The sequence below is a fragment of the Ambystoma mexicanum genome, chromosome 1p (genome assembly GCF_040938575.1).
Source record: "Ambystoma mexicanum isolate Mex_15411 chromosome 1p, UKY_AmexF1_1, whole genome shotgun sequence".
NCBI lineage: Eukaryota > Metazoa > Chordata > Amphibia > Caudata > Ambystomatidae > Ambystoma > Ambystoma mexicanum.
This window is the reverse complement of record NC_090921.1, coordinates 696,929,660-696,954,401: the sequence shown is the minus strand read 5'-3', so window position 1 is coordinate 696,954,401 and position 24,742 is coordinate 696,929,660. Positions and strand designations below refer to the sequence as shown.

Below are 24,742 nucleotides of genomic sequence, written 5' to 3'. Positions count from 1 at the left end.
CCATGCTCCCCGGCTGGGGAAACCTGCTGGCAAACCTTCGGCACTTGGTGTTCGTCGCCGTCGCAAATAGGGGGGATTGCCCCATCGGTGGAAAAAGTAAATCCACTTGATCCTGACGCAGTTCCCACTCGTGGCACGAGCGCAGCCCCCTGCTGAGCGAGTCAGCGATGGTGTTCTTTATTCCTGCCAGATGGTAGGGTACCAGAAACATCCCTTGGGCGACTGCCCAGTGCCACATATCATGGGCTTCCTTGGATAGGGCTGGGGATCTGGTGCCTCCCTGCTTCCGGGTGTAGAACATTGTGGTGGTGTTGGCGGTGAAGATCCTTACCACCTTGCCCTTGAGGGATCGGAGGAACGACCCGAGGGCCCAGAACACACTCGGAGCTCCAGGACATTGATGTGTAGTGACCTCTCCTCCGGGAGCCAAAGGCCTCTTGCGTGGAGATCTCCGGTGTGCGCTCCCCATCCCTCCAGGGAGGCGTCTGTCGTCACCGTCTCCAGATGTGCTGGGGTCTGGAAGTCAATACCCGCCGCCAGATGCGCGTGGGTGCCCGTCGACCAGATCGCTTGGCGGAAGGTCTTGTTGAGCGAGATCATATCTTCGAAGCTACCCGCCGCCTGCATCCAACGGGCGTCGAGGAACTCTTGTAGTGGACGCATCCACAACCTGCACAGGCACATGAGGTAGATGCACGAGGACATCATGCCGAGCAGGCACTTGATGGACTTCACCATGGCCACGTCCATGGTCAACAGCCGTTGCACTTTGCTCAGGATGGCCTTCGTCCTTTCCTCTGACGGAGAAGCCAATCGCGCCACTGTGTCAAGCCTGGCTCCCAGGAACAGGGCGACTTGCGACGGCACCATGTGGGATTTCGCAAAGTTGATCGAGAATCCCAGATCCGCGAGCAGTTTGACGGTCTTTGCTGTGTGCAAGATGGCGAGTTCTCTTGTCTTTGCTTGGATGAGCCAATCGTCTAGGTAGGGGTAGACGTGGATCCCTGCAGGCGCAGCCGCGCCACCACCGGTGCTAGGCACTTGGTGAATGCCCTGGGTGCCAACTTCAATCTGAAGGGAAGGGCCTTGAACTGATAGTGTCGCCATTGGACTACGAATCTCAGGGACTTTCAATGTCCTTTTATAATGGGGATGTGAAAGTAAGCATCCTCCAAGTCCAGCGACGATAGGAAGTCGCCTTCCTCCAGCTGTGCCAGCACGTGCTGGAGGGTGACCATCCGGAACTTCTGGGACTTGATGTACTTGTTTAGACGACGAAGGTCTAGGATGGGTCGCCAGCCGCCGGTCTTCTTTCTTACGAGGAAGTATCGTGAGTACACCCTGGAGCCCCAGAGCATGTTTGGGACGAGCTTGATGGCTCCTTTCTTCAGCATCGCCCTTACTTCCAGCAGCAGTTGAGGGACGTGGTTTTCCTTCCTGGCCACGGGTGGAATGCGGGGGCACTTCTTTAGAAACTCGAGAGTGTGCCCGCGGGCCAGGGCATCCAGCACCAATCGGTCAGTGGAGATGGACTCTCACACGCTGACGAACTTTGTCAGCCGGCCTCCCACCGGGATGCTCAGATGGGGGCCCGACGCTACGGCCGGTTCAGTCCTGCTTGGCCGCGGCCTTGCCGCCTTGGCGACAACGAGATCCTCCTGACTTGCCACGTCCTCTGTAGGCCTCCTACGACGAGGAGCGGGCCACCGGGCCACCTGGCGGTACATCGAGGAGCCGCTGCTGAATCCTTTGGAGGCAACTTGCTAGCCTCCGGAGTTCCGAAAGGGCGGCCGTCGTCGTAGAACACCCAAGGCACAAGCCATCTCCGTATCGGCCTTGATGGCCTGCAGTGACTCGTCCACTGCCTTGGCAAACAGATTGTTCCTGTCGAAAGGCATGTCCAGGACTCTGGTTTGCACGTCTTGGTGGATATCGGTTGCCTTGAGCCAACCACGCCGGCGAATTCAAACGCTGTTGCCAATCTGGCGAAAACCGGTGTCAGCAATGTCCGTGGCCACCATTAAGGTGTGCTCCGACGCCACCTCGCCTTCCTGTAGGATCTCCAGGGTCTCACCCCTCTTGTCGTCCGGGAGGACGTCCAGCAGGGGAGCGATCTTAAACCACAGCTACCTGTCGTAGCGGGCCACAATCGCAAGATCGTCGTCGCCATGACCCGCGTCCAGTTTCTTCCCCACGCCGTCCGAAGGGAAGTTGAAGTTGAAGCCGTCGCCCCCGCCGCTTTCTTCTTAGCCGCCGCGGAGATGACCGAATCCGGGGTCGGCTGCGCCCTAAAGGCACATGGCGGCGGAATCCGGGACCCGGTACTACTTCTCGTACTGGTCTATCTTGGCAGGAGTCGTGGAAGGGTTCTTCAGGAGCGACAGCCCCTCGTCCCAGATGTCAAGTACAGGAACCGAGTGTACCGTCTTCCTCTTGGCCTCTCGCAGTTGATTGAGGAAACCTTCCTTCTGTTACTTGGGGCATAGCTGGAAATGCTTGATGCCCTGGCGATCATGGCGTGGAAGGAGCCAATTTCGTTGGGCGGGGAGGCCCTGAGGAGGTGGGATGGAAGGCCCATCCCATCGTCACCACCGTTGTCATCCGTCCCAGTCGTGGCCGTCTCCGTTCCAGTGTCATCCCTCGGATCAGGAGATGAAGGCTGGAAGGGACCGGGGGGGAGGGGGAGGAGGGGGACGGTGATGGGGGAAATGAATTCTCCTCCGCTTGCTTGGAGGGCTTCCTGACGGTCCAGGCTCCGCCGGATCGTCCGTTGGGGGTAAGGGCAACCTTATCCTCATCTCCATTCAAAAGGCCTGGATCGCCATCAAGATTGCTCCCGAGTTGTCTTGTGGTCCAGGCACCTGCTGCGACTGGCGCGATGGTTGGGGAGTGGAATCCTCCGCCTCCACGGGCTCCTCGTCGGCACCACCCTTGGTTTCTTCGTCCGCCTCGTCGGGATCCCTCCCGTGGGACCGGACCTCCTCGAACTTCTTGTTCAGGATCTTCTCCAGCCAGCTCCTCTTCAGAGGCTGTATCTGTGTCCACCGGGGCCCCCCCCCTCTTTTTCCACCCGAGGTTTCACAGGGGTTTTACCAATGGGCTGAAAAGAGTATTCCCTCTGCGGTGGCAGGGAAACTCTAGGCCCCGAGGGCGCCTCCACTGGGGTACCCTCCACAGGCTTCGCCAGGGCCGCCACGACTCCCTCGATAGAGGCCTTAGCCGGGTGAATCAGGGCCTTCGTGACTTTGGGCGCGCCCGAGGCCTTCACCTTGGGGGAAGGGTCACTGCCTCGATCCCCCTCGGCTGTCTCCGTCGGGATCGCCCAGGGCTTCTCCCAAAGCTTACCCGGGTTCTCAGATTTCCTCTCCCCCGAGCCAGAGCGTTGGCTCGTGGTTGATGGCGTCGGTGAAAGTACACCCTGCCTGGCAGCCGAGGAGCCCTACCGATCGGCACTCCCGGTGCCCGCGGACTAGCGGTGCTCTGCCTTTTGTTGGGCTCCCGTCGCCGGAGCGCCCTCAAAGGTCTTAGAAGACCGATCGGACTTCTCACCTACTGTCCATTCCGACATGTTCTTGCAAAACGCACAGTCCTCCACGTGCGTTTTGTTTTCGTGAAGGCAGTAGAGGCATCTGGAATGCTCATCCTCAAAGACATTCTGCAATCCGCATCCAGGGCAGCTCCTGAACAGCTTGGATCCAGGCATCGCGTTTCCTTTGTCCTAGGCCATGTGCACGTGGGGTAGGCCTCAAAGATCTTCCGGAATCCTCCAAGAAGCGAAACTTGACGAGAACTTTGCCCTTGAGGGGCACAGAAAATTCCAAAACTGGTCCCCGTTGATCGGAAGTAGAGACGGTGGAGATTGAGGCTCGATTGACCAAAAAAATAAGATGAAACTCTTTGAAAATCCCAAAACGCAGTAAAAGCTCGAGAGCTATAGCACGAGGACTCCCAACACTTGAACGTGCTGTAAAAATCTGAAGATGGCTGCCAGAGCAGGGGCTTAGGTAGAGGGCAGTCATTATCTGGGGGCAGTATGACCCAGAGACCAGTGATTGGTTATTAGGAGAAAGACAGTTCAGAAACGAAACTGAAACTGATTTTTTCTTTACAGAGGATTCCCAGCCTGACGGGGAATATTCATTAGCATGTGAATCCATGCCAGACCCCATGCTGGAGAATATCGCAGTATATATGGTCATCGAGAACAGCCATAGGCGATATTTTTTTGTGGGAATATTAGGGTTTTTTGGGAGCAGGGGTTGCGTGGGGTTCCCCTGCTCCTTTTAAAATAATAGGGGGCAATAGGGGGCAAAAATATGGCGATATTTTTGCAGGGATATTAACACATGGAACCATCTGAATGGTGATTAGACATCTTGCCGGAGAAATGACCACTGCATCTTGTGAGTCCTCTGCAGGGATCTCATCCGCAGCCGGGCCTCTGGCACCAGAAAAATGCAGGTGGCCAGGAGGCCGAGCAACCTTAAGAATTTGAAAGCCGGGAGACTCTGTGCAGAGGGTGGACAAGTTTCAACATGTCCAATGTGATGAGCCCTTACCTTGGGAGGCGAACACTTTCCAAAGGACGTGTTTAGAACAGCCCCGATGTACTGGAGCTGTTGGGAAGGTGTCAGATGCGACTTCTTGAAATTCAGGTAGAGGCCCAGCTTGTGGAGGGTACAGCAGGTGACACTGAGATGATCCAAAGCTTGCTCGGGAGAGCGTGCACGGATCAGCCAGTCATCCAGGTAGGGATAGACGTGAATCCCCCCCTCGCCTGGAGGTACGCTGCCGCCACCATTAGCTTGGTGAAGACCCTCAGGAGGAGGTAAATCCGAACATCAGGACCCGAAACAAAGTGTGAGTCGCCAGCCGCAAACCTCAGGTACTTCCTGTGCGCGGGATAAGTCGGCACATGAATGTAAGCATCCTTGAGGTCCAGAGACACCAACCAATCCTGAAGTTGAAGGGCCTGGAGGACTTGAGAAAGAGTAACCATCTTGAACTTGTCCTTCCTGAGAAGTTTGTTCAACTAAAGCAAGTCCATGATGGGTCTCAATCCCCCGTCTTTCTTCGGGATCAAAAAATAAGGGTAATACCATCCCTTGTTCCTCTCCGCTATAGGCACCAGTTCTATAGCGCCTTTCTCCAGCAGGCTCAAGATTTCCTGCGCAAGGAGCGGATCCGGAAGCTTCAAAGAGAGTTTCCACGGTGGATTGTCGTGAGGCCGCTGGAGGAAGGGAAGGCAGTAGCCGTGGGCAATGGTATGCAGAACCCACGCATCTGAAGTAATGGCACACCATTCTTCGAGATGCTGAGACAGTCTGCTCCCAATCGGCGAACCATGGGACATGGCCTCATGACCGTTTGGAAGCGGCTGCGGCAGTACCTGAAGGTAAAGAGGCAGCTGCTTGCGTGGCTTTGGCACCAGAATTTCCTCGACCACCACGGGTACTTTTTCGCTGGCCCCTTTGACTGGCAGCCCCTCTCGTTCTACCAAAGGAGCAATAGTAACGAAAGGAACCTCCCCTCCACTGCTTTCCCCTAGGACGAAAAGGCAGAGGTTGACGCACAGCGGCTCTTAAAGATTTTGCCACAGCCTTTGAGGTTTGCAACCACTCAAGGCTCTCGTCAGCCTTGCTGCCAAACAAATGTGCGCCATCTAAGGGCATGTTGAGTAGATGGGCCTGCACATCCAGAGCAAACCCCGACTTAAATCTGCCTATAACGGTGCTCGCAGCCATGGATCGTCTATCACGGTCGGCCGTATCCAAACTAGACTGAAGGGATTCACACATGGCATCCTTGCCGTCCTGCACGAGAGCAAGGAACCCATCCCTTTCTTCCCCCTTGGGAATATGCTCAGCCGCCATAGAAACAATTCCACAGAGTGTGTGGAAACCTTGCCAAGGCAAACATGGAGTTGGCAGATTTCAGGGCCATGCTCCCAGCAGAAAACACCTTCCGAGCCCAACCGTCGAAGCGCTTTTCGTCCCTATCCAGAGGGATGATAGGGTACGCTGCCTGCTCGAGGTGGCCGTAGCCGCTTGAACCACCAAACACTCAGTTGTGGGGTGAGTAGATAGATAGCTGGGGTCGCTAACGGAAGGGCAGTATTTCTTGGTCAAAGAAATAACAGCCGGAAGAGATTCCAGGGACTGCCAAGCAGCTGCCACCCTTTTCTGCAAGGTAAGATGAAAGGGCAGGGTCAGAGGACGGACCTTGATACAAGATGTCCATCAGATCATCCTGCACAAAGTCTTCAGGAGGACTAGATCAGCCCAGATTCTCCGAGACTCACGCCATGAGCCTCCTATAAGAAGACTCTGCATGAGCCCCAGGGTCAGGTCTACTGAATTCCACTTCTGGGGAAGTGTCCGGCCCACTGGCATCATGGAGGGTCTGTCTCAACTCCTCCAACTGACTGTCTAAAGAAAAAAGTGGATCATCAAGGTCACCAGGTTCCTCAACCTCAAACCGTTCCTCCTCTTCATAAAAGATCATCCAGAGGGAGTTGAAATCCAGGTCTGGGGACAGAAGAGGGCCTGGAGGCCAAAACCAGCCTCACAGACTTCGACGTAGCCTTCCTAAGAGGATCCATGATATCCGGGTACTCCAATGGTACATTTCGAGAAAAAAATCCCCAAAGGTGCTGATAGCGCCGAAGGCTCCGGCGTCGACACAGGTGCCGGCGGTGCTGTGGGCCGATACAACGGCAAGGCGTTGATTTCCGAATCAGACTGACACGGCGCCGAACGAGTCGACTCCGGCCCCAAACCCTCAATAGGTTGCTACGGTCTCGCTGGAGACGAGGACCGAGACCTAGGGACATGTCTCTTCCGACTCTTCGAATCCTTGTCCGAACGGGACTTTGACGGCTCCCGATGCGAGTCGTGTCGTGTACCCGAGCCCGAAGGCGTGCGAGCCACGGTACGAGACCGATCCTGCCTGGCTTCTTCAGAAGGCGCAACTGGACCCGTGCCCTGCGATTGAAAAATCAATAACATGGATTGCTTAAACGCCGCCCATTCCTCCGGAGTCGAGTACTTCGTAGGGCACGTAACCTTCCTTGAGGCACCATCCTCCGAGAAGGACAGGGAAGGCGACCAGTGACGCCACTTCCTAGCGTGCCGGGAGGACGAGTGGCGGGAACCACTCCGGGCCGAGATCCCCGGGACTCCTTCCGACGCGGAGAGTAGCCCCTCGAGTCATCGGTGGAAACCCCCTTGGACTTGGAAGTCCGGGACTTAACAGGCTTCAAGCCCCTACCTAGCTGGAGCTTCCCCTTCCGCAAGGCCTTGGCAGTCAGCGACTGGCATTTCGAACAGTCGTCGGTGTTGTGCGACTCGCCCAGGCACCACAAACAAATGCGGTAGGGGTCGGTGAGCGACATCTTCGACTTGCAGTCCCAGCAGGTCTTGAATCCAGACCGCAGAGTCGGAGGGGTCAAAGAGAAAGACATTGTAAAGATGAACACACAAGGCGCGCCGAGTCTCACGAAGTTAACACGTTTGCGGAAAAAACAGAACTGAGGCTACGAGCACTGTGCGTCCTATTTATAACATCCTGTGACATCGTCCTCGAAAGAGGCCTTTGAGGGACATTGACCCGACGCCATCAGCGCAGGACGCCCTCTGCCGAAAAAGTTTCCGAAGTGCACAGCTGTGGACATTACATGTCAAAGATGTGGAGTACGTTGGAGGACACAATCCATTCGAATTACATATTATATATACACCAGAATCACTTTAAATACTTTAGACGTTTACACTAGAACACTTCAGAAATCTTGATACACTTCAAAGGACACTTTCACTCTTGTGTTTGTTCGTGGTTACATTTGTAGCAACATTAGAAAGGGAAAAGACAAGGTTAGCATATTATCTATTATTACGCGTACCGGCGGTTTTTAACAGTTCATACGGTAATCCATTTATTCTGCAAACACATAGTAAAATCACTTTAAGGAAGGCGAATGGTTAGTGTAACATTAGTTTGGTTCCAGGTTCTAGAGAAGGTTTCTTCGCACAGCAAGTCTTTTAAGTCCAAAAACACAAGCCTAGCTAAAAGGTAGTTCAGAGAGGGCTCAAAGTCTTGACAAGCAGCAGAATAAGAGGAGTTGCAGAGGATTTCTTCAAATTCTTAGTGTTATAGATGCAGCAAGTTAACTAACAAGGAAGACCTGTAAAAGGACTTGATGAGGGGACACAAGCAGTGACTTGAGTCTGAGGTAAGAGGGGGTGACCCTGGACGCTTCTAGGTGCACTCCAAAGCTCTGGAGTGACTCTTGGAATCAAGTAAGCAATACCTTTCTCAGACCCTCCAGGATTTTGCGGCATGAAATGGCAAATTTTGCGGCACAAATCTTTATTTATGGCGGCATTTTTGCAGCACAATTTTTATTGACTGGAGGGTGCAATGTTGGTACATCGTAGGAAAGAGGCTGTGTGCAAGGCTACAAGAGAACCAGGGTGTCAATATATGGATCTTTATATCAAATAGGAAGAGTCCTAGATGTCTCCGGGTTGGCAGAACAGTGTTTGTTTTGGCTACGTTTTTTGGTTTAATGTGCATGCCTATTTAATATTATTAACGTTCTTGATCATTATCAGTTGTGATGCTGAAAATATTCCCCTTCTATGTTCCCCAATCCCACAAACACTCACACCTCTCACCCAACACACGTCTCACCAATTCCCCATCACAACTTGTATTTTTGAACCTCACGCTCAGTCATACACAAACATACTCGCATGCTCTGTCACACTGCCAAGTCACAATTTGCGCCCTCTAGTCCCTGCCAAACTCCAAATCATACTCCCAACTCACACCGTACGCTCCCCAATTCCTCCCGCAGTATACAGTCCTTCCTTCTTGCATGCTACTTCTGCATCTTTCATCCTTTCTCCCATTCTATCGCACTCTTCTCCCATCCTTTCTCCCAATCTGCAGCCCACTACTACTACTGTTAGGGAGAATTCTCTGTTTAGGCTGAATTTCCTAACCTAGTGAGTCCCCCAGCAGCTTTGCTGGATTTTTGGGGTTTATTTTTTTCTCCTGCCAAGAGTGAGTCTCTTTCACCCTCACTCTTGGGCATGATTTGAGTGGGTTTCTTTGACTCTAGATGTGTTTAATGGGCTATGGGGTCTTTTACTCCATAGGGCTTCATGTGTTTTTGTGATGTGTGTTAACACAGGGGTGTCATAGTGACCCCCCAGTATAGACTCCATACCCTGGGACTGACTACTGTCTCCCAGGGTATGTAAAGTCACCATAGACTTTACTAGTTTTTAATTCTGAACAGAACCAGTACAAACCATCATATTGTGGACGTACTGGCTGGGGCAATTCGATTGCCCCGGGGTCTGTTAGTCGAGGGGGCACGTCTCCGTCCCCCATGATCGAGTTTTGGCTGGTGGCAGTGGATACTACTTTGTATATTCAACCGCGAGTATTTCTCCATGGGATTTTCCCATTGTTCGAGGCTACTATCTTTATTTAATTACGATAGCCTCGAACATACCGCCAGTTTATTTATTTAATATTAATTCTCTGGTTGGTATTTTTTGCCAAAACTCGGTTCTAAAATGGCGTTTGTGTTCTCTTCTGTGACTCATACCCAAGTCGAGCCCTTTGTTCCACTTTTTGGCGGGCTTCTCCACAGAAGCCCTCCAAAGTGGTGCCACTCTGTCTGGGGTAATTAGGAGGGGTGGAGGGGGATTTAGGCACCCTGGACTTAGTTGCCTAGGCAACTCAAGTCGCACTCCGTCCTGAATGGCCCAAGTGGTGAGCCGGCCGGCTCACAACTTTGCATGTTTGAGTGACAGCTAGGCTGAGTGAATGGGGGTTTTCTGCATAAAAGCAGGGCTTTGGGGCCTGGAACTTCAGAAGTCGCCACAGGACCTAAGAATCCGACGAGGGAGAAGCTGAGCCAACCTGCCACGACGACACCACCGGTGGAGCCCTGCTGGACCGTCTCACCACTTTTCCCAATGACAGAGGAGATCTCCCGCCGGAGAGTCTTTTTCCTTTGACTGGTGGGGATAACCAGTTTCACCGTCTTTTCGCCTTCCCGGCGCATCTCGTGGCCGCCTTGCCTTTGCCAAGCACCCCGGCAACCGGGATACCACGTTTTACCATGACCGCGAATTAAAGGGTAATACCTTTAACCGGAAAACTCGGCTGGTTTCTTCCCTGGCAGTGCAACGACCTTCATCTTTTCTCCAAGTCGAGATCTTCTCTTCCCCTGGACGACGACGAGATTTGCACCCGCTGCCAGGAACAACTTCCCCCGCTGGAGGATCCTTCCCACTTAAGGTACCGTGTCCCGCCCGGCTTCCCTTGCCACCGACTGTACGGGGTAGATTTAGCCCCCGGCTTTCGAACCTGGGTTAGCCTGGGACACCCTGGCTAAACATTTCTGAGCCGCTCTAAACTCTTTTCGAACTCTCTGCAAGACTTTCTAAGCCTAGTGTAACTGTGTGATCGTGGGCGCATTTGTGCTCTGCTCTCTCCAAGAGTGGGCCCAGTATAACGCTCACCTGATTCCCGTAGAGGCGCCGGTCTTGACTGGGCGTATACCGTATCTGCAAAGGTGATGTGTAACACACGGCTGGCTCTTTGGGCTGGACCTCTGTGCACTGTATGTCTGACTTGAAGGTTAAGATGTCTGGAGATAGAAAATATGTGATTAAGGAACTGGGTTATTGAATGTCTCTCTCTTCTTCCCTTTCTCTTCTCCTGTAGAACCCCAAAGGTTAACGCTCTCACCTTAGGTAAGTGAACGCCGTGCTCTCCATCTGCCTCGGGGCAGGGTGCTGTAACCAGTTTCTTCACTGGATAAGGGGAGCAGGCCTCTTGACTTCAGAGGACTGCTGTCCGTCGTTTACTGCACGAACGGTAAGTTTCGAGTAATTCTAATGTCTTTAAAGTCTTTAGTAATGATGTTTCTTGTTTTGCAGGGTTCCGGCGATGGCGGATGACGGGCTGAAGTGAGTTGAAGATGGAGCCCGTGTGATGAATAGAAGCGCCTGGAAGCACGTAAGTAAGCGCTTGTTGCCTGCTTCACGATGCGCTCTAACTGTCTTTTTATTTTGCAGGTACAAGTTCGGAGCGGCTGCAGGGTGCCGGAATACCCACTGGGTTAGATGTGGAAAGGAGTAATGGCACGTGAGTATTAAAGTTCCCCAATGTCTTTAAACGCACCTTGTTTTGTCTTTCAGATGCGGGATGCAGCGCCGAAGGCCTCCGGAGCGTGCGAAGAGTTGGTAAGCTTTTGTCTTTCAGATGCCGGAATGCAGTGTGAAGACCTCCGGAGCGCACGAAGAGTAGGTAAGCTTTTGTCTTTCAGATGCCGGAATGCAGTGTGAAGACCTCCGGAGCGCACGAAGAGTAGGTAAGCCTTTGTCTTTCAGATGCCGGAATGCAGCGCGAGGCGTTGGTGACAGCCGATGGACCAGGTAAGTGAAGAGCTGTCACTGAAGACCGTAATGCTAACCTGTTCTTTCTTGTCTTTATAGGTGTTGCTGAAGGCTGGATTCAGGATGGTAAGCCTTTTTCCTTAGGCCCAGGATCAGATGCAGAAGACACGATGAGCGTTCTGCTGCAGAGGATGCAGAATAACGCAAAGCAAGATTCATCCATCGGGTGTGGTTTAAATAGCCTCCTGTAGTGCTTAGGTGTCTCCTTCCACAGCCACGCCTAGGTAAGAAAAGAGTTCCTGCTTTCCAGAAGAGTTCCAGTGTTCTGAATCTAGGGAGTGGCTCCTGCCCCACCCAACAGGAAAAGTAGTTCCAAACAGAAGAGGATCAGAGGCTCAACTGGCAGGCAAGTAAGCAGCATGGTCTGCTGCAGGTAAGTCCACCCAAGCATTATGAGCCCGGCGCTTCCAGCGCTGGGACTGGGCATATTTATGAGCCTGGTGCCACTGGCGCCAGGACTGGGTCCAAAAGGTCCCAATTGGGACTGGTTGGCACTCGGAACCTGGGTTATGGATCTGCTTCCAAGGGAGTTGGGAAAACCCTGACCTTTTGGAAGCAGAGATCATGACACCCAGCCTATGGACTTTGGCTCACAAGTGACTATTGCTCTTCTGCCTTGCTAATAGTGTTCCTAAATCTTAGAGTGGTGTACCTTCCCATATTCTGTCTTTTTCCCTCCCTTCTTCATGAACTTATTGGAGTGCCATCTATAGTTAAGCGCTCACCTCTGTATGGAAATAAGTGGTGTTAACTAAGACTTCTCTGATAAGGAACAAGGGTTGTATATATTATAATAGTAACTGTGTTTAGAATGTTTTACCATAAGAGTGCTGGAGTGTTTCAAACAGTGTGTTTTTAAATAAATAATTATATACTTTGATACCAAAGCTCTGGTCAGTGTTTGCTTGTATTGTTGTATCTGAGTGCCTATTGTGTATACTTTGCATACTGCCTAACTCTTCTTGAGGGAAGTCTGACTGCTCAGCCACAGCTACCAGGTAAATCTGGGTGGTACAGACTGCTACCAAGTGGGTTTACTGCTAACACCTGTAGTCCTAAATCTTTTGCAGTGTTCCCAAAGGGAACTGCACAGGTTTCTGCCTAACACCCCTGAGCCCACGTTCCTTCCACTTTCTGTACCTCCGCTCTCTCCCATTTCTGGCCCACCGCCCCACTGCATCCGCTCTGCTCTTACCCACTGCTCTCCCTCTGATCTCCCTTCACTTTCTTGCCTACCACGCCACAGCTCAACCATCACTCCCCTCCCACTCCTTTCTCTCACATTGTGACCATTTTTCAATTTTTGCAGAAAACTGTAGATTTTGTCCTCAAAAAATGGGCCATCTAAAAATAGAGCAGAAGATGTGCTGTTTTTAGAGGAGCCATTTTTGGAAATGAGCAGGCCATCTTAATCTCAAAGGTGACCTGCGCATGTCCACGGGGCAGAGCTGTAGCTCAAATGATGCGCTGGCCAGCCACCTTGAATACGCTCGTGTTGGAAAAGCTCTCCCGACAATGGTCTACAGGCTCCCCGTGCATTTCACCATGACTGGCCCTTGAGGGTCTTGCCACTGTAAAATGCAACCCAAAAAAAAAAAAACCACATTATCCCATTTGGGGAACAAAAATGCAAGTGAGACAGCAGCTGTCACACTTAAAAATGTTTTTTTTCAAGTACTTCACGAGTCAGTAGAGTCAATAAAGACCCTGTAAAGCTGCGGCACCCCTCGTGCATGTATTTAAAGTGGGCGCATGTAGTGGCCTACAATTTCTGCACATTTAAAAGTGCATCTTGCTTGTCAATTTGGGATGCCCTTTTAAATGCACAGAAACGCCCCCTGATTTGCGCAAATTGGGTGAAAAAGGACTTCTGAATGGGTGCATATAAGAAGCGTCCGTTTATATGTCCTTTGTGAATCGGACTGCTCTTTTTGTTTTGCTCATGTGATGAAATGTGCTTGCGCATTTCATTTCTTGAGTCCAAAAATATAAGAGTTCAGCCCCTTGCCCCGTTAGTTCAAAAACAGACATTTTTGTGGGTGTTTTTGCAAAAACGCCCATTTTTGCGCTTTTTTGCAAAAACTGCCGTTTTTCGCGGCATTTTGTGGGGTCGCAAAATCGATATAAGCTGGAGGGTCTGCTTTCTATCCCCCGCCCCCCCCCCCCACCCCACAATACCTTAGGTCTGAAGAAAATGTTTGTGCCGGATGTTCCGCGATGTTGCAGCTCTGGGCCAGACCTCCGGGTTCCATGATCTGATGACTGAAGGCAGGACAATGGATGGGATCTCTCAGCAGCAGTCTCGAGGGGGAACCTGTGGCACGACTTTCTGCAACTTCTTGGTAGACTCTGCGGTTTTGGTGCCTTTTCTGCAGCACCAACAAAGGACACGGATTGTCCGGTCAATCTTCTTCACTTCCTGCAGAGTCTTGCAATCTGGTGAGGGGGTCTGGGCAAGTTAAATCGGATCTCTGGAGGGTCATTACGGGTTCAGCAGAGATTTGGACGTATTCAGCATTTCCACAGCGATGCAATTGAAATGGGCAGTAGGTCTACTGGTATTGAGGTTCCGCAGCTCCGGAAGCTCCTAGGACCTCGGGAGATAGCAGTCAAAGTTAGTCTTGAGACTGGTTGTTCCCACCAGCCAAAGGGAAGGAGCAGTCCTCTTCGGAGTTCCTCTGTCGCTTAGAAAACGGGGTCAGGACAGCAGTGGTAGCTTCATGGTGTTGCAAAGGGTCTGCAGGTGTCTCTGGTCGTCTTCTTCACTTACTTCAGCTTCAAGTGGTCGACTTGCTTTACATTCCAGAAGCCTCAACCTTTATGCAGATCCAGCAAACTCCTCTGCAATCCATCTGTAGCATTTTAAAGAAATGGGTGTTTGGCTGTCCAGTCAGGGCAACCAGACCCCCCTGTGGGAGCTGGTCATATTCAGGCACTCTGGCAGACAAAGGACAGGGGGGATGAAGACTCCTCTCCCACTTTCTGCTGTCCAGACACTCTGGGGCCTAGGCAGAAATACCCAAAGGTTCCCGCCAAAGGCAAAACACACACTGACCTCCCCCTCCCAGAATGGTAGAAGAAGGGCTAACAAAGTACCACTATGCTAGTAGTGGCAAAAAAAAGAAGGGAGGTACTTGGGTTACCCTATTGTGCACTGCCATGGACATAGCCTGCAGTATAACAATTGCACAATAGTCTGTAGACCACACCCACTGCCACCAGCCACAACTAGGAGATTGTGTATGTGACTAAAAAGTCATAGGAGTAGAGAGAAGGGGGATACTAGGTATACCTTTGGCACTCCATTGAAGGTGGTGTGTGCCAATCTCTCAAGGTATAGAGTTTTTGGGAGAGATACTAAGTATCTCTCTATCCTGAAGAACTGTAGTTACTTGAGGACACAGAACATTTATTTTAAAGGAGGACCCCAAGAGTCTCCAGCAACACTGCCCATAAGGAGCTGTGTGCTGCAGTAGTAAAACACAGATGCCTTTAAGAGCTATGGAGCAGACAGACTCCATAGTACAAGATGAATACAAAGCCCACAAGAATGAATGAGTGGGAAAAGGTTCCACTCACTCAGAATGAAAGAAAAAGGTCCAGAAGTCCAGCCAAAAGTGCTGGGGGTCTCACTAGGAGAGGGGATGAAGGATAAAAATGACAAATCTCCCTAACGACCATTAGTGCCAATACTAATCCGTACCTTCCTTTTCAGGGGTATGATACGTATTTGCCCTACTCCAGTAATTGTATATATGTAACTAACTTAGTATTGAGTGATAGTATTACCTGTTAGTAGTCATTTTCCACTGTGTGATTTTGCCAGAATTAAAGTAGTATTTGTATACCTGTTTGTCCAAGTGTGTTCCTTCACTATTTCACTGTGTGCTCATTCTGGACCCCTTACAGGCTGACCACCTCTTGAGACTAGCCTGGACCACTCGCCTTGCTACCTTATACTGATTGGACTACAGCTCCCAGAGTTGTACCAGTCACAACACTAGGTTGGCCTTCTATACACAGTTTAGAAACATCAGTCCTAACAATCACTAAATGTGAGTTTGTCCTATAGTATAGTGCAATAACAGACCTTGATCACTGAATTTAATATGCCTCACTTGGACCTCAAAAGCATGGTCTCAGGAGATTTGAAGAAACGCCAATACCAATATTAAACAAAGGAAGATCCACACAAATGTGTAGATCAATTACAGCTGCTTAAAGCTAAAGCTTTGGTTGTCATTTGCTGAAGCTCTACAGAATGTTAAGCATCCACTGCAAAACTAACATTCTTGAGTATTTTGGTACATACAGAGGGTGTATTTTGTTTTCAGGAGGACACCTGGTTAAGAAAACAAGGTCCCCAAGATCCTCCACAAAAAGTCAGCATCTCAGTGATCACTGATGGCAGTTACACAGATTGCTCCCTAGTGCCAGCTTCCCATGTTATCTGTGTGCATCAAACCTATGCAGGTGGGCAAAGAAGGGTTGAGACTCCATATATGGAGCAAGGGGGGGGTGGCTTGTTTCTATGGCCTCTGTGAGGGGCCCTTAGCAATGTTGTTTTGGAAAATGTAAGCCAGCGAAATATACAGTGCAACATAGAAGAGAGAAACTTGCAGCTGGATTCCAACACAGCACCCTGAAAAGAGCTATGAATTTTGTTTTAGCTATGTGTAAAAATTTAAAATACATTTTTTCAGCACTATTCAAACTTGATCACCTAACAATGGGGACATTTAGTGTGTCCGCGCATAGGACAAAGCAATAAACACCTTTCTCCGAGCAGTGTTTTGATTGCATACTCAAGTATAAAGTCTGAATTGGTTTGTCCTTTTAACTTCCAACGCACCTTCTGAGATTGTGTATTTATTTAAAAATAAACTAATATTCATCGTTTTAGATCCCTCTAAATTGACAAATTCTAACTCAATTCCTTGACTAATGGACTGTCACAAAGGGAGATCTTTATTGTCATCTAAAGTGCTATTTACATGTAAATGACCAGGGTGGGCATCCAAGCAATTGCATAGGTGGACAGAACCATCTTTCTCCCCTCAAAGAACAAGGCACATTCAGGTTGCAGTTTGCAGGATAGCCTCTAAGAAGAGGTCTGTGCTGGTGCCAAATCTGATCTCAGCACATGGCTTTCTGGATAAATAGCCTACGCTAGAAAACCTCATGCCCCACACACAATGCCAGAAAAAGAAAGGTCACATTGTTTCTTTGCCAACTACTTGTGATACCAAATGTTGTATTTTCATAGTGCAGAACTAACCGTAGGACATCAAAAAGCGAACAGAAGGAAAACCAACACCAAGAATGGTGCTACAATGTAAACTCAGATTGGACCAGTCAAAGTGTCTTCTAGGTCTGTCACTCCTGCATGTATTTAACACATAAAAGATCCCTCCATACTTTACACTGTACCTCTTCAGCGGTTTCATCTTCCTCATCCTCATTTGGCTGGTATTCCTCATCCGATGAATCTTCATCTGCTAGGGGAATATCGACAAACTGAGGAAGTGACTGCAAGGGAAAGGAACAGACCTGTTTAAACCAGAATAAAATGTGAAAGGATTACAGGAAAATGTCTGAAGAAACAGAAGTTGGTAACCCTCTAATAGCAGGAAAATTGACCAAAAGTGGCAAATCAGTTCCATTTGGCTCAGAAGAAGGAACATAAAAACCCTAAGATCACTCCAGTAGACGATCACTCCAGTAGACAATAATTCCCTTCACATTGCACACATTTCCAGAATATAATCCTGCCAGTGTCCTCTCTCAAGAAGGCAGCAGCAGTAACTGACAGAGGAGTGCAAAGAAAAGCAGCAAAGGGGTGAAAGGGTGTGTTTTAGTCATCTTCCGTGGCTCAATGCTGGCAGGGGACATCAGCAAAGTAAATCCTCTTCTACTACAACTGAGGTATGAAGAGACAAGTTTGTCAGTGATGCTTGCAGTAGTTACTCACACAAAATATCCACTTCTACAAGCAAGCAGATTCGGGCCTAATAGCTTTACCATAGCTATGGCGATAATGTTACATACATCATACAATGAAATGCTGAAGTGAGAATAGGGGAAAGGGAGAAAAGATGTTAGGGTGCAGCATTCGCATTCTGTGGGGGGAAAATAACTGCATTGTTAGCGCTCAGCAACCCAAATCCATAGCTACAAATAAAGGAGTGGATGGGGTGTAAAGATGGAGCAGGGGAGAAATACAGAGTGTTAAGGCCAGGCACTTGGCAGAGGTGTGTGGGTCTAACCTTGATTTCACGAGCCTTCTTAACTGGTGTAAGGTTCCACGATGGAATGACCTGAGAGGACGGAAAAATAATAGCAATGAGTGATGAAAAAAGGAAAATCAAAAAGGCATGAAGTGGCTCCTGATTTGAAGGGTTCTATGATTGAGGTAAACATGATATTCTTGCTAGAAATGACAGTGGCCACAGACCACCACCATACGTATTTAGCATTATTTTGAAATGCAGAATGAGGCACTTAATCTCTTGCTAACATTTCTGCTGAATGACAACAATTGTCAAAATTCAATGTCATAGGTAGCACGTAAACAGAAACAGCATTACCCTAGCCATATGAAATTGAGAGCACAGCTCACCAGTGTACACGAGTTTCAACAAATCAGAGCCGAGGGGCACACGATGTTTAAATTGATAAAACACAAGCGCCAGTTCAGCAAGACAGAAGACCAATTTAGACAAATGAGAAAAGCTCACGTATGGCCTGCACAGGCGTGTGGACAAGACTCCAATGGCACACCATGACAGTCACAGACCTCCAATCTGTGCTAACGCTACCACTGCTTTGGATAGTCTGTTGGGCATGAAACACATGTACAAACTAAATGGAAACACAAGGACTTACCACTCCCTTCTCAACAACTTCCTTCAGTTTGGAACGAGTCATTTTAGGTTCCTGCAGTGGAATAAGAGGAAAATGATCCAGGAGACAGCAAGGTTCATAGTGCAAAGGTACATGTTTTAAGATCACTTCAGTAATCAGACATTTACTCATCTATAAAGCAATAAGCATTCACAAAACAAAAGTGACAATTCCTGCTCCTATTGTGGGTGCACTTTTCACTGAACTATGTGAAAGTCAGTATAAAACAAGGTCCAATGCATTAAAGAAAGCATTCCTTGAGCAGACCGGAAATTGCATATTGCTGCAACAGTGACCAATCAACATGTGGTTCACCGGTGTGCCAGGACATCAGTTATGGGGGTTAGATTGTGCTAGCACAATCGAACTCTAAAAGCACAATGGGAGGCAGAGAGAATAGGAGAGTTTGGGGTTACAATTCAAAATATTTTAGGAGAGCTGGTTCTAAAACAAAAATATTGAATGGCCAAATATGTTGTAAAAAATGGTAAGCCTAAAATGTACAAATACGTATTTTCAATATTTTTCAACACAAATCGAACTTCTGGACTGTGCGTAGAGTAAACCTAAACATCCTAATAGCACATGCAGTCACCTCGCCCCACTTAAGTAACCAACAGGCTCTGAAACACAACAGAATTTCATAACATCTTGAGTATGCGGCACATCAGAAGATGAAGAAAAGGCTACTCACAAACATAGGCACTTCAGTCTCGTTGATGGCTGCTTTCATCATAGCCACCACATGCTCATTGGTGATCACCTCCTGTGGGGAAATAAGGGATGGCTTCAGCTCTTCAAGTCTCCCTTGTGCAAGGTGAATTCCTTATGTGGCAAGACACCCTGATAAGAAGTGCGTCTGGGACATACAGCAGTCAGGTCAAAAAACGCTTTTTGGCAGAGGGCAGTCCGCCAAAAACAATAACATTTTTAAATACCTGAAAGCCGTTTCCTAATATACAATTTTAATACACACGTTCTTATCCTAAAGTGTTCTAAAAAGTTCGTGAGGCTCTTCAAGAAATCGGCATATATACCTGGATCCCAGGCTTCCAATATGCCTATAGCAAGCAATACAGCCTCCCCATTAACTACAGATAAAAAGTCAACCCATTCAGTAAGCCTGCTTCAGTGCAGGCCATCTAAACACTCCCCACCTTCACAGCCTCAGAAAACATGCAGTATAACTAAAGCTCTGTCTAGTTCTCTGCTTAATGAGGACAGCCAAAAACGAGACCAACAGCTTGTTCTCCACATAGTTGGCATCCTAGGAACCTATTCTAGGATGAAAAACGTATTTTAAATGAGAATATACTTGCAGCTCAGTAATTACCCAAACATCAGACTCAAAATTAGCTCACTTTTTTATGTATAGTTTAACACTTAAGGACATCCTCGCGTACATCAGGGAAAGACCGCAGCCCAGCCCGACATGTTCTTGCCAAGGATCTGCCACTCGTAATATCCACTTCCTTGTCCTGCCTTCTCAGATCCATAATGGCACCAACCATCAGATTGCTCAGTCTAGCTAGGATTAGGCCATTTAGAAGCACACCTCCGAAGTACACCTACGTGTCCTGCTTGTGTTCTATTTTCACTCTGCCCCAGTGTCCTAAAACAGAAGCATTCTGCCACTCTATTGTCACTTGGAGGGGTTCTGTCCATTCATTTATTTATTGTGGTTTTATAATGCGCTTTTACACAATGTGTTTCAAGGAGCAAATTCATCCAGCTGTCCATGGATCAACATAGTAACCACTGAGATAATGCCCAAGTCTGTTAGAAGTTTGGCCACTGTTGACGTGTGAAGAAATGGCCAAACAACCAGAAGTGGGGATAACAATTGGGCTAGTCTTGCTACTGGGTTTGTGGGTGGTAGGGCAGTTTTCCTGAAGTCCAATTGGAAGTAAGATTTATAGTAAGCTATCCCAGTGGTTTTTAGATCCCCAGCTCTTTGCATCAGTCTGTACTACTCAAGGACCTTGGTAGAGTGGCAGAGCAGTCAGTCTTATCTTAAGAGGAAGATGTGAGTTGTAGTTAATTACACTGAATCTAGCTAGCAATGCACAAAGAAACATTTACACAAGAGTCACTTCTAAAAACTTATTACAATAAACCAGCACACTATACTCAACAATACTTTCAAAAGGTCACTTCTTAGTTGGTGGTTGCTGAACGCATACAATTGTTACAGGAGTTTGAGAGTTCAATCGGTAATAACGCCCACCCACAAAGTAATACAGTAATTGTATTTAGTCTGCATAGACCTATAAAATAGTGATTTTTGGGAAGGAAACAGTGTTATCCTAGCAGAGCCTCAGGTTCTAGAGGTGGTTTCCCTACACAGCAAGTCTTTTAAAGTCCAAAACGCAACCCTAGCTAAAAGGCAGTTAAGAGTGGCTTAAAGTCTTTAAAAGCAGCAGAAGTCAAAAGGTCCTGTGTATACTTTATAGAAAGGAAGATACAAGACTTAACCAACGTTAGAGGCCCTGATAAAGGGCTCGCTAAAAGGGACACAAGCAGCGGCTTGAGTCTGAGGTAAGAGAGGGTTGCCCTGAACCCCTCTTTGTGCACAGTATCCCCATGGAAACAGGGGAACAGGAATCGATCGCTATTACTCATTGAATTACATTGCTGGAAATTTCATTCAAAAGGCCATATGTTGCCCATATTCCACTATTTTTACTCAAAGTTTAATATACTAGCGATCTAGTGTTCTTTTTTTCCTTTTTGGGATCACTAGAGCAATAAGGGACACAAGCAGCGGCTTGAGTCTGAGGTAAGAGGGGGTTGCTCTGAACACCTCTTTGTGCAGAGCAGACACTTTATGGAATCAGGTAAGCAATACCTTTTCCCCAAAGCACCTTAGGTTTAAAGAAAACATTTGTGGTTTTTCAGCGTGGCCTCAGGTGAGCCCCTGTCCCACCCCCCCTTACCATCATGGCGCTGGGTCTCCCCATGCACGCCGTTGCGGGCTGGTAACCTGCTTCCCAGTTCTCCTCCCTTGGGTAGCCGCCTCCCACGCCCACCCCCCGGCCCGATTGGTTAATTTGCCCGTGTTTGCTGGGCTGAGCCCAACACCCTGCACACCAGCTCCCTGGTCCAATTTCCATCGTGGCCTCAGGTGAGCCTTGTGCCCTGCGCTCCCCTGTTCCACCCCCCCTTACCATCATGGTGCTGGGTCTCCCCATGCATGCTGTTGCGGGCTGGTAACTCGCTTCCCAGTTCCCCTTCCTTGTGTCCATGCACCCCCAGCCCCGATTGGTCTCCACCCCCCCTATCCTGATCTGGGCAGCCCTCTGCCCGGCAGGCCCTGTGGCTAAGGGCCCCAAGGCAAAGGGCAGCTCCTACATGTGTCTGGAGGTGTCCACAGGGAAAGCAAAGGAAGCTAACAGACAGCAACAAAACTAAGTGTGGCATGGGTGAGGGGGTAGAGAAATCCCTGTACTCCAGAAAGCCCTCGCCACTCTACCTTGCCTCTCCATAAGGTTGACTACCATAGAATTTACAACATGCATACTTAAAGAGATTAGTGACCACCAACCTAAATACATTCTTGGCTGGACTATAAATGTTGCACTGCATTATGCACTAACATTGTTATGCAAGGTTATGTCACCTGGCATTTATATAGCACTTTATATATCATTGGTAGGACCGCAAAGCCAATGCTAACTAGCACCAATGTTAACTAACCTATAGAGATTGCTCAAGACTAGCCTATATTACCTTAGACAGGTGTAATAATTGTTAGCATGCGCCACAGTTTGATGGAATTCTTAACTTTAGCCTGCATCGCACCTAGATAGAAATGTGATTTATGCGCCACACTCAAATGAAACTGTGAATGACAAATTCACCACTTGAATGTAATCATGATCACTAACCCGCCTCACATCTAGACGGAATATTGAAGATTAACAAGCGCCACACTCCGATGGATTAATGAATGATAACAAGCAACACACCTATATTTGCAAGGACAGCAATGCCAACTAACCAATCCACTAACAATTTCATCCCTCTGCATACACCTTTCAAACTCAAACCATACACAACCACGAGCCTAGAACGCAGCAATCCACACAAACTTCACTACACTGCAACAACAAACAAACCGCACAGACTTGCACAACAGCACACGACGACTACCGACCGTAAAACACCCTATACCCAGCCAAAGGACAAACCGGGCTGAGGTTGCCAACAGCACATCATTGCTCTCTTGCACTTTTCCAGCTTATTCCTACTAACTGACCCCCCTAACTCCAACCCCTCTCCCTCTTTCGAGCCGCCAGAGCGCCAAGGGACCACTCTGGTGGTGATCGTGCACGGTACAAATATCCTTCAACATTAACAAGGCTGAGAGATAAAAGGTACATCTCAATTTAAATCACACGTTATGAAACCATGTAGCATAAATGAATACATGATACTTATGCTAGCTTCTTATTTGGTTTTCTTGTAACCTAAATTCATGCTGGAACTGCAAATGGACATTCATGGTATGTACTTTATGATTTATTGATAATCTGTATTTGGAATTTGAATGGATGTTTGTTTTAATACTCGTAGTGCGCGCCAGACCAGAGGGTATCAGGGCGCAGAAGGCAGTAACGATATTTTCAGCTTGGTTACATTGCTGTACAGTAATATACAATAGAGAATATACATGAGAATACTGTGAGACATACAGAAAATAGAAAAACTGCATGCGAATACAGAGAGACATATATACAGAAAAAAATGTAGGTTATATGTACAGAAGATACAATATACAGTATCTATGTGCCGAGTGTCATCAGAGGTTAGACTTTATCCATATGAGCCAAGGTACTATGGAATTCCTCATTGGAGATGGGGGTGTGTGAGAGGTCGTTTTCCTTGATCCAGTGGATGTAGTTGCGCCTGAAGTGTGGGTATGTTTGGGTTGGTCTTAAGGTAAGAGGGGGGGGGGGGGGTTGCAGTGTTGTGCGGCTTTCACCTGAAAGCTGTTACCTCCGGTTTTGGAGCGTTTGTATCTGGGCACTATAAGGGTGTTGGAGTTGGCTGTTCTGGTGAGGCGGTTGGAGGAATATCTTGTGAATCTGTCAATGAGGTAACGCGGAGAGGCGTTATTGAGGCATTTGTGCGCGAGTGATGCTACTTTTAGTGCAATTTTGTCTTTGGTCAGAAATATGCTCTTTTTTGGGGAAACTCAATGCCGCTCAAAGAGCATTATTTTGTAAGATCTGGATTTTGTTGATGTTTTTATTGGCTCCTAGGTAAAGGGCATTACAGTAATCTAACTGAGAGAATAAGGGCTCTGGCAAGGGTAGTACAGCTGTTCGAAGAGAGGAAGGGTTTGGCTGCTCTGATTAGTTTACATGTGTAGGCTGTAGATGAGGCCATGGAGCTAACCTGTTTTTTGAAGGAGAGGGTAGAGTCTAGGTAAAAACCCTAATGTTTTTACTTCCTTGGCTACCTTGATCATGTTTCCGTCAAGGGTGAAGCTTGAGTAGTTGCGACCTAGTTTGAGGATGTTGGGGGATGTGCCAAGGATGAGGAGCTCAGTCTGGTCATCGTTCAGGCATAGACCATGCAAGGCCATCCATGCCTGAATGATGAGGTACACCCTGTTCACCAAAGCCAAATCCTTGTCATAATCTCCCGTCAGCGGTATGAGGATCTGGGTATCATCCACATAGTGTAGGTGATCCCCAGACCATCGAAATCATCGAAAAGGGGCTTTGTGAAAATGTTGTACAGAGTGGGGGAGACACAATATCCCTGCGGCACACCACAGGTGATGGTCATCTGGGACAGCTAGTGTGAGGGCGAGGCCTGCAGCTGTATGGAGCTAAGATTCTGTTATGGCTAGGAAGTCCAGTTTTTCTGAGTGAATGAGGTCTGCTATTTCAGTAGCATGGGCTACTATTGACCGGGCATTTATGAGGGTGCCTCTGATTTGTGGTGTGATAGACTTAGGGGCTATAGCTGTGGGGATAGGATAGATGAGGGTGTGGTTAGGGGGAGTTGTGTGCGGATTGTTCATGCGAGCGTTGTCGGGAATCTTGGTAGGTCTAGCGGTGGGCATAGGGAGTTCAATGGTTCTGGTGTTGGGTTGTCTTAGGGACCGGGTGGGTGGTTCGTATATCTTTGGAAGCCTAGCGCGCAGTCTAAGGTTTCTGGTAGTGGGGTAGCATGGGTTGATCATAGTAGGCTGTTTTAGCATGTTGTGTGTAGAGTTTAGAATGTTGGGTGGTGTTTTAGTGGAGATTGTGGTGAGCGGGCTCGGGAAGCTTGCGACGTGGACCTGGTGGAGGACTGACCTTAGTAGGATTGTGAAGATAGCTGGTAGATACATAGTGTGTAGGAGG

At 48.6% G+C, this 24,742-nt stretch overlaps 1 protein-coding gene across 5 annotated transcripts in view; it reads right to left on the bottom strand.

Annotated features, from left to right (window-relative positions):
- Positions 1–24,742, bottom strand: part of GON4L (gon-4 like) — a 2,357,623-nt gene that overhangs the window by 1,886,010 nt on the left and 446,871 nt on the right. For 4 of the 5 annotated variants that reach the window (XM_069649947.1, XM_069649953.1, XM_069649967.1 and 1 more), the window contains 4 exons: positions 19,078–19,149; positions 18,366–18,416; positions 17,747–17,797; positions 16,911–17,009 (listed from right to left, as the gene is read on the bottom strand). In XM_069649947.1, the coding sequence (XP_069506048.1) occupies positions 16,911–17,009; positions 17,747–17,797; positions 18,366–18,416; positions 19,078–19,149 (273 nt within the window). The remainder of the gene's footprint in view (positions 1–16,910; positions 17,010–17,746; positions 17,798–18,365; positions 18,417–19,077; positions 19,150–24,742) is intronic. The other variant, XM_069649961.1, reaches the window with a different exon arrangement.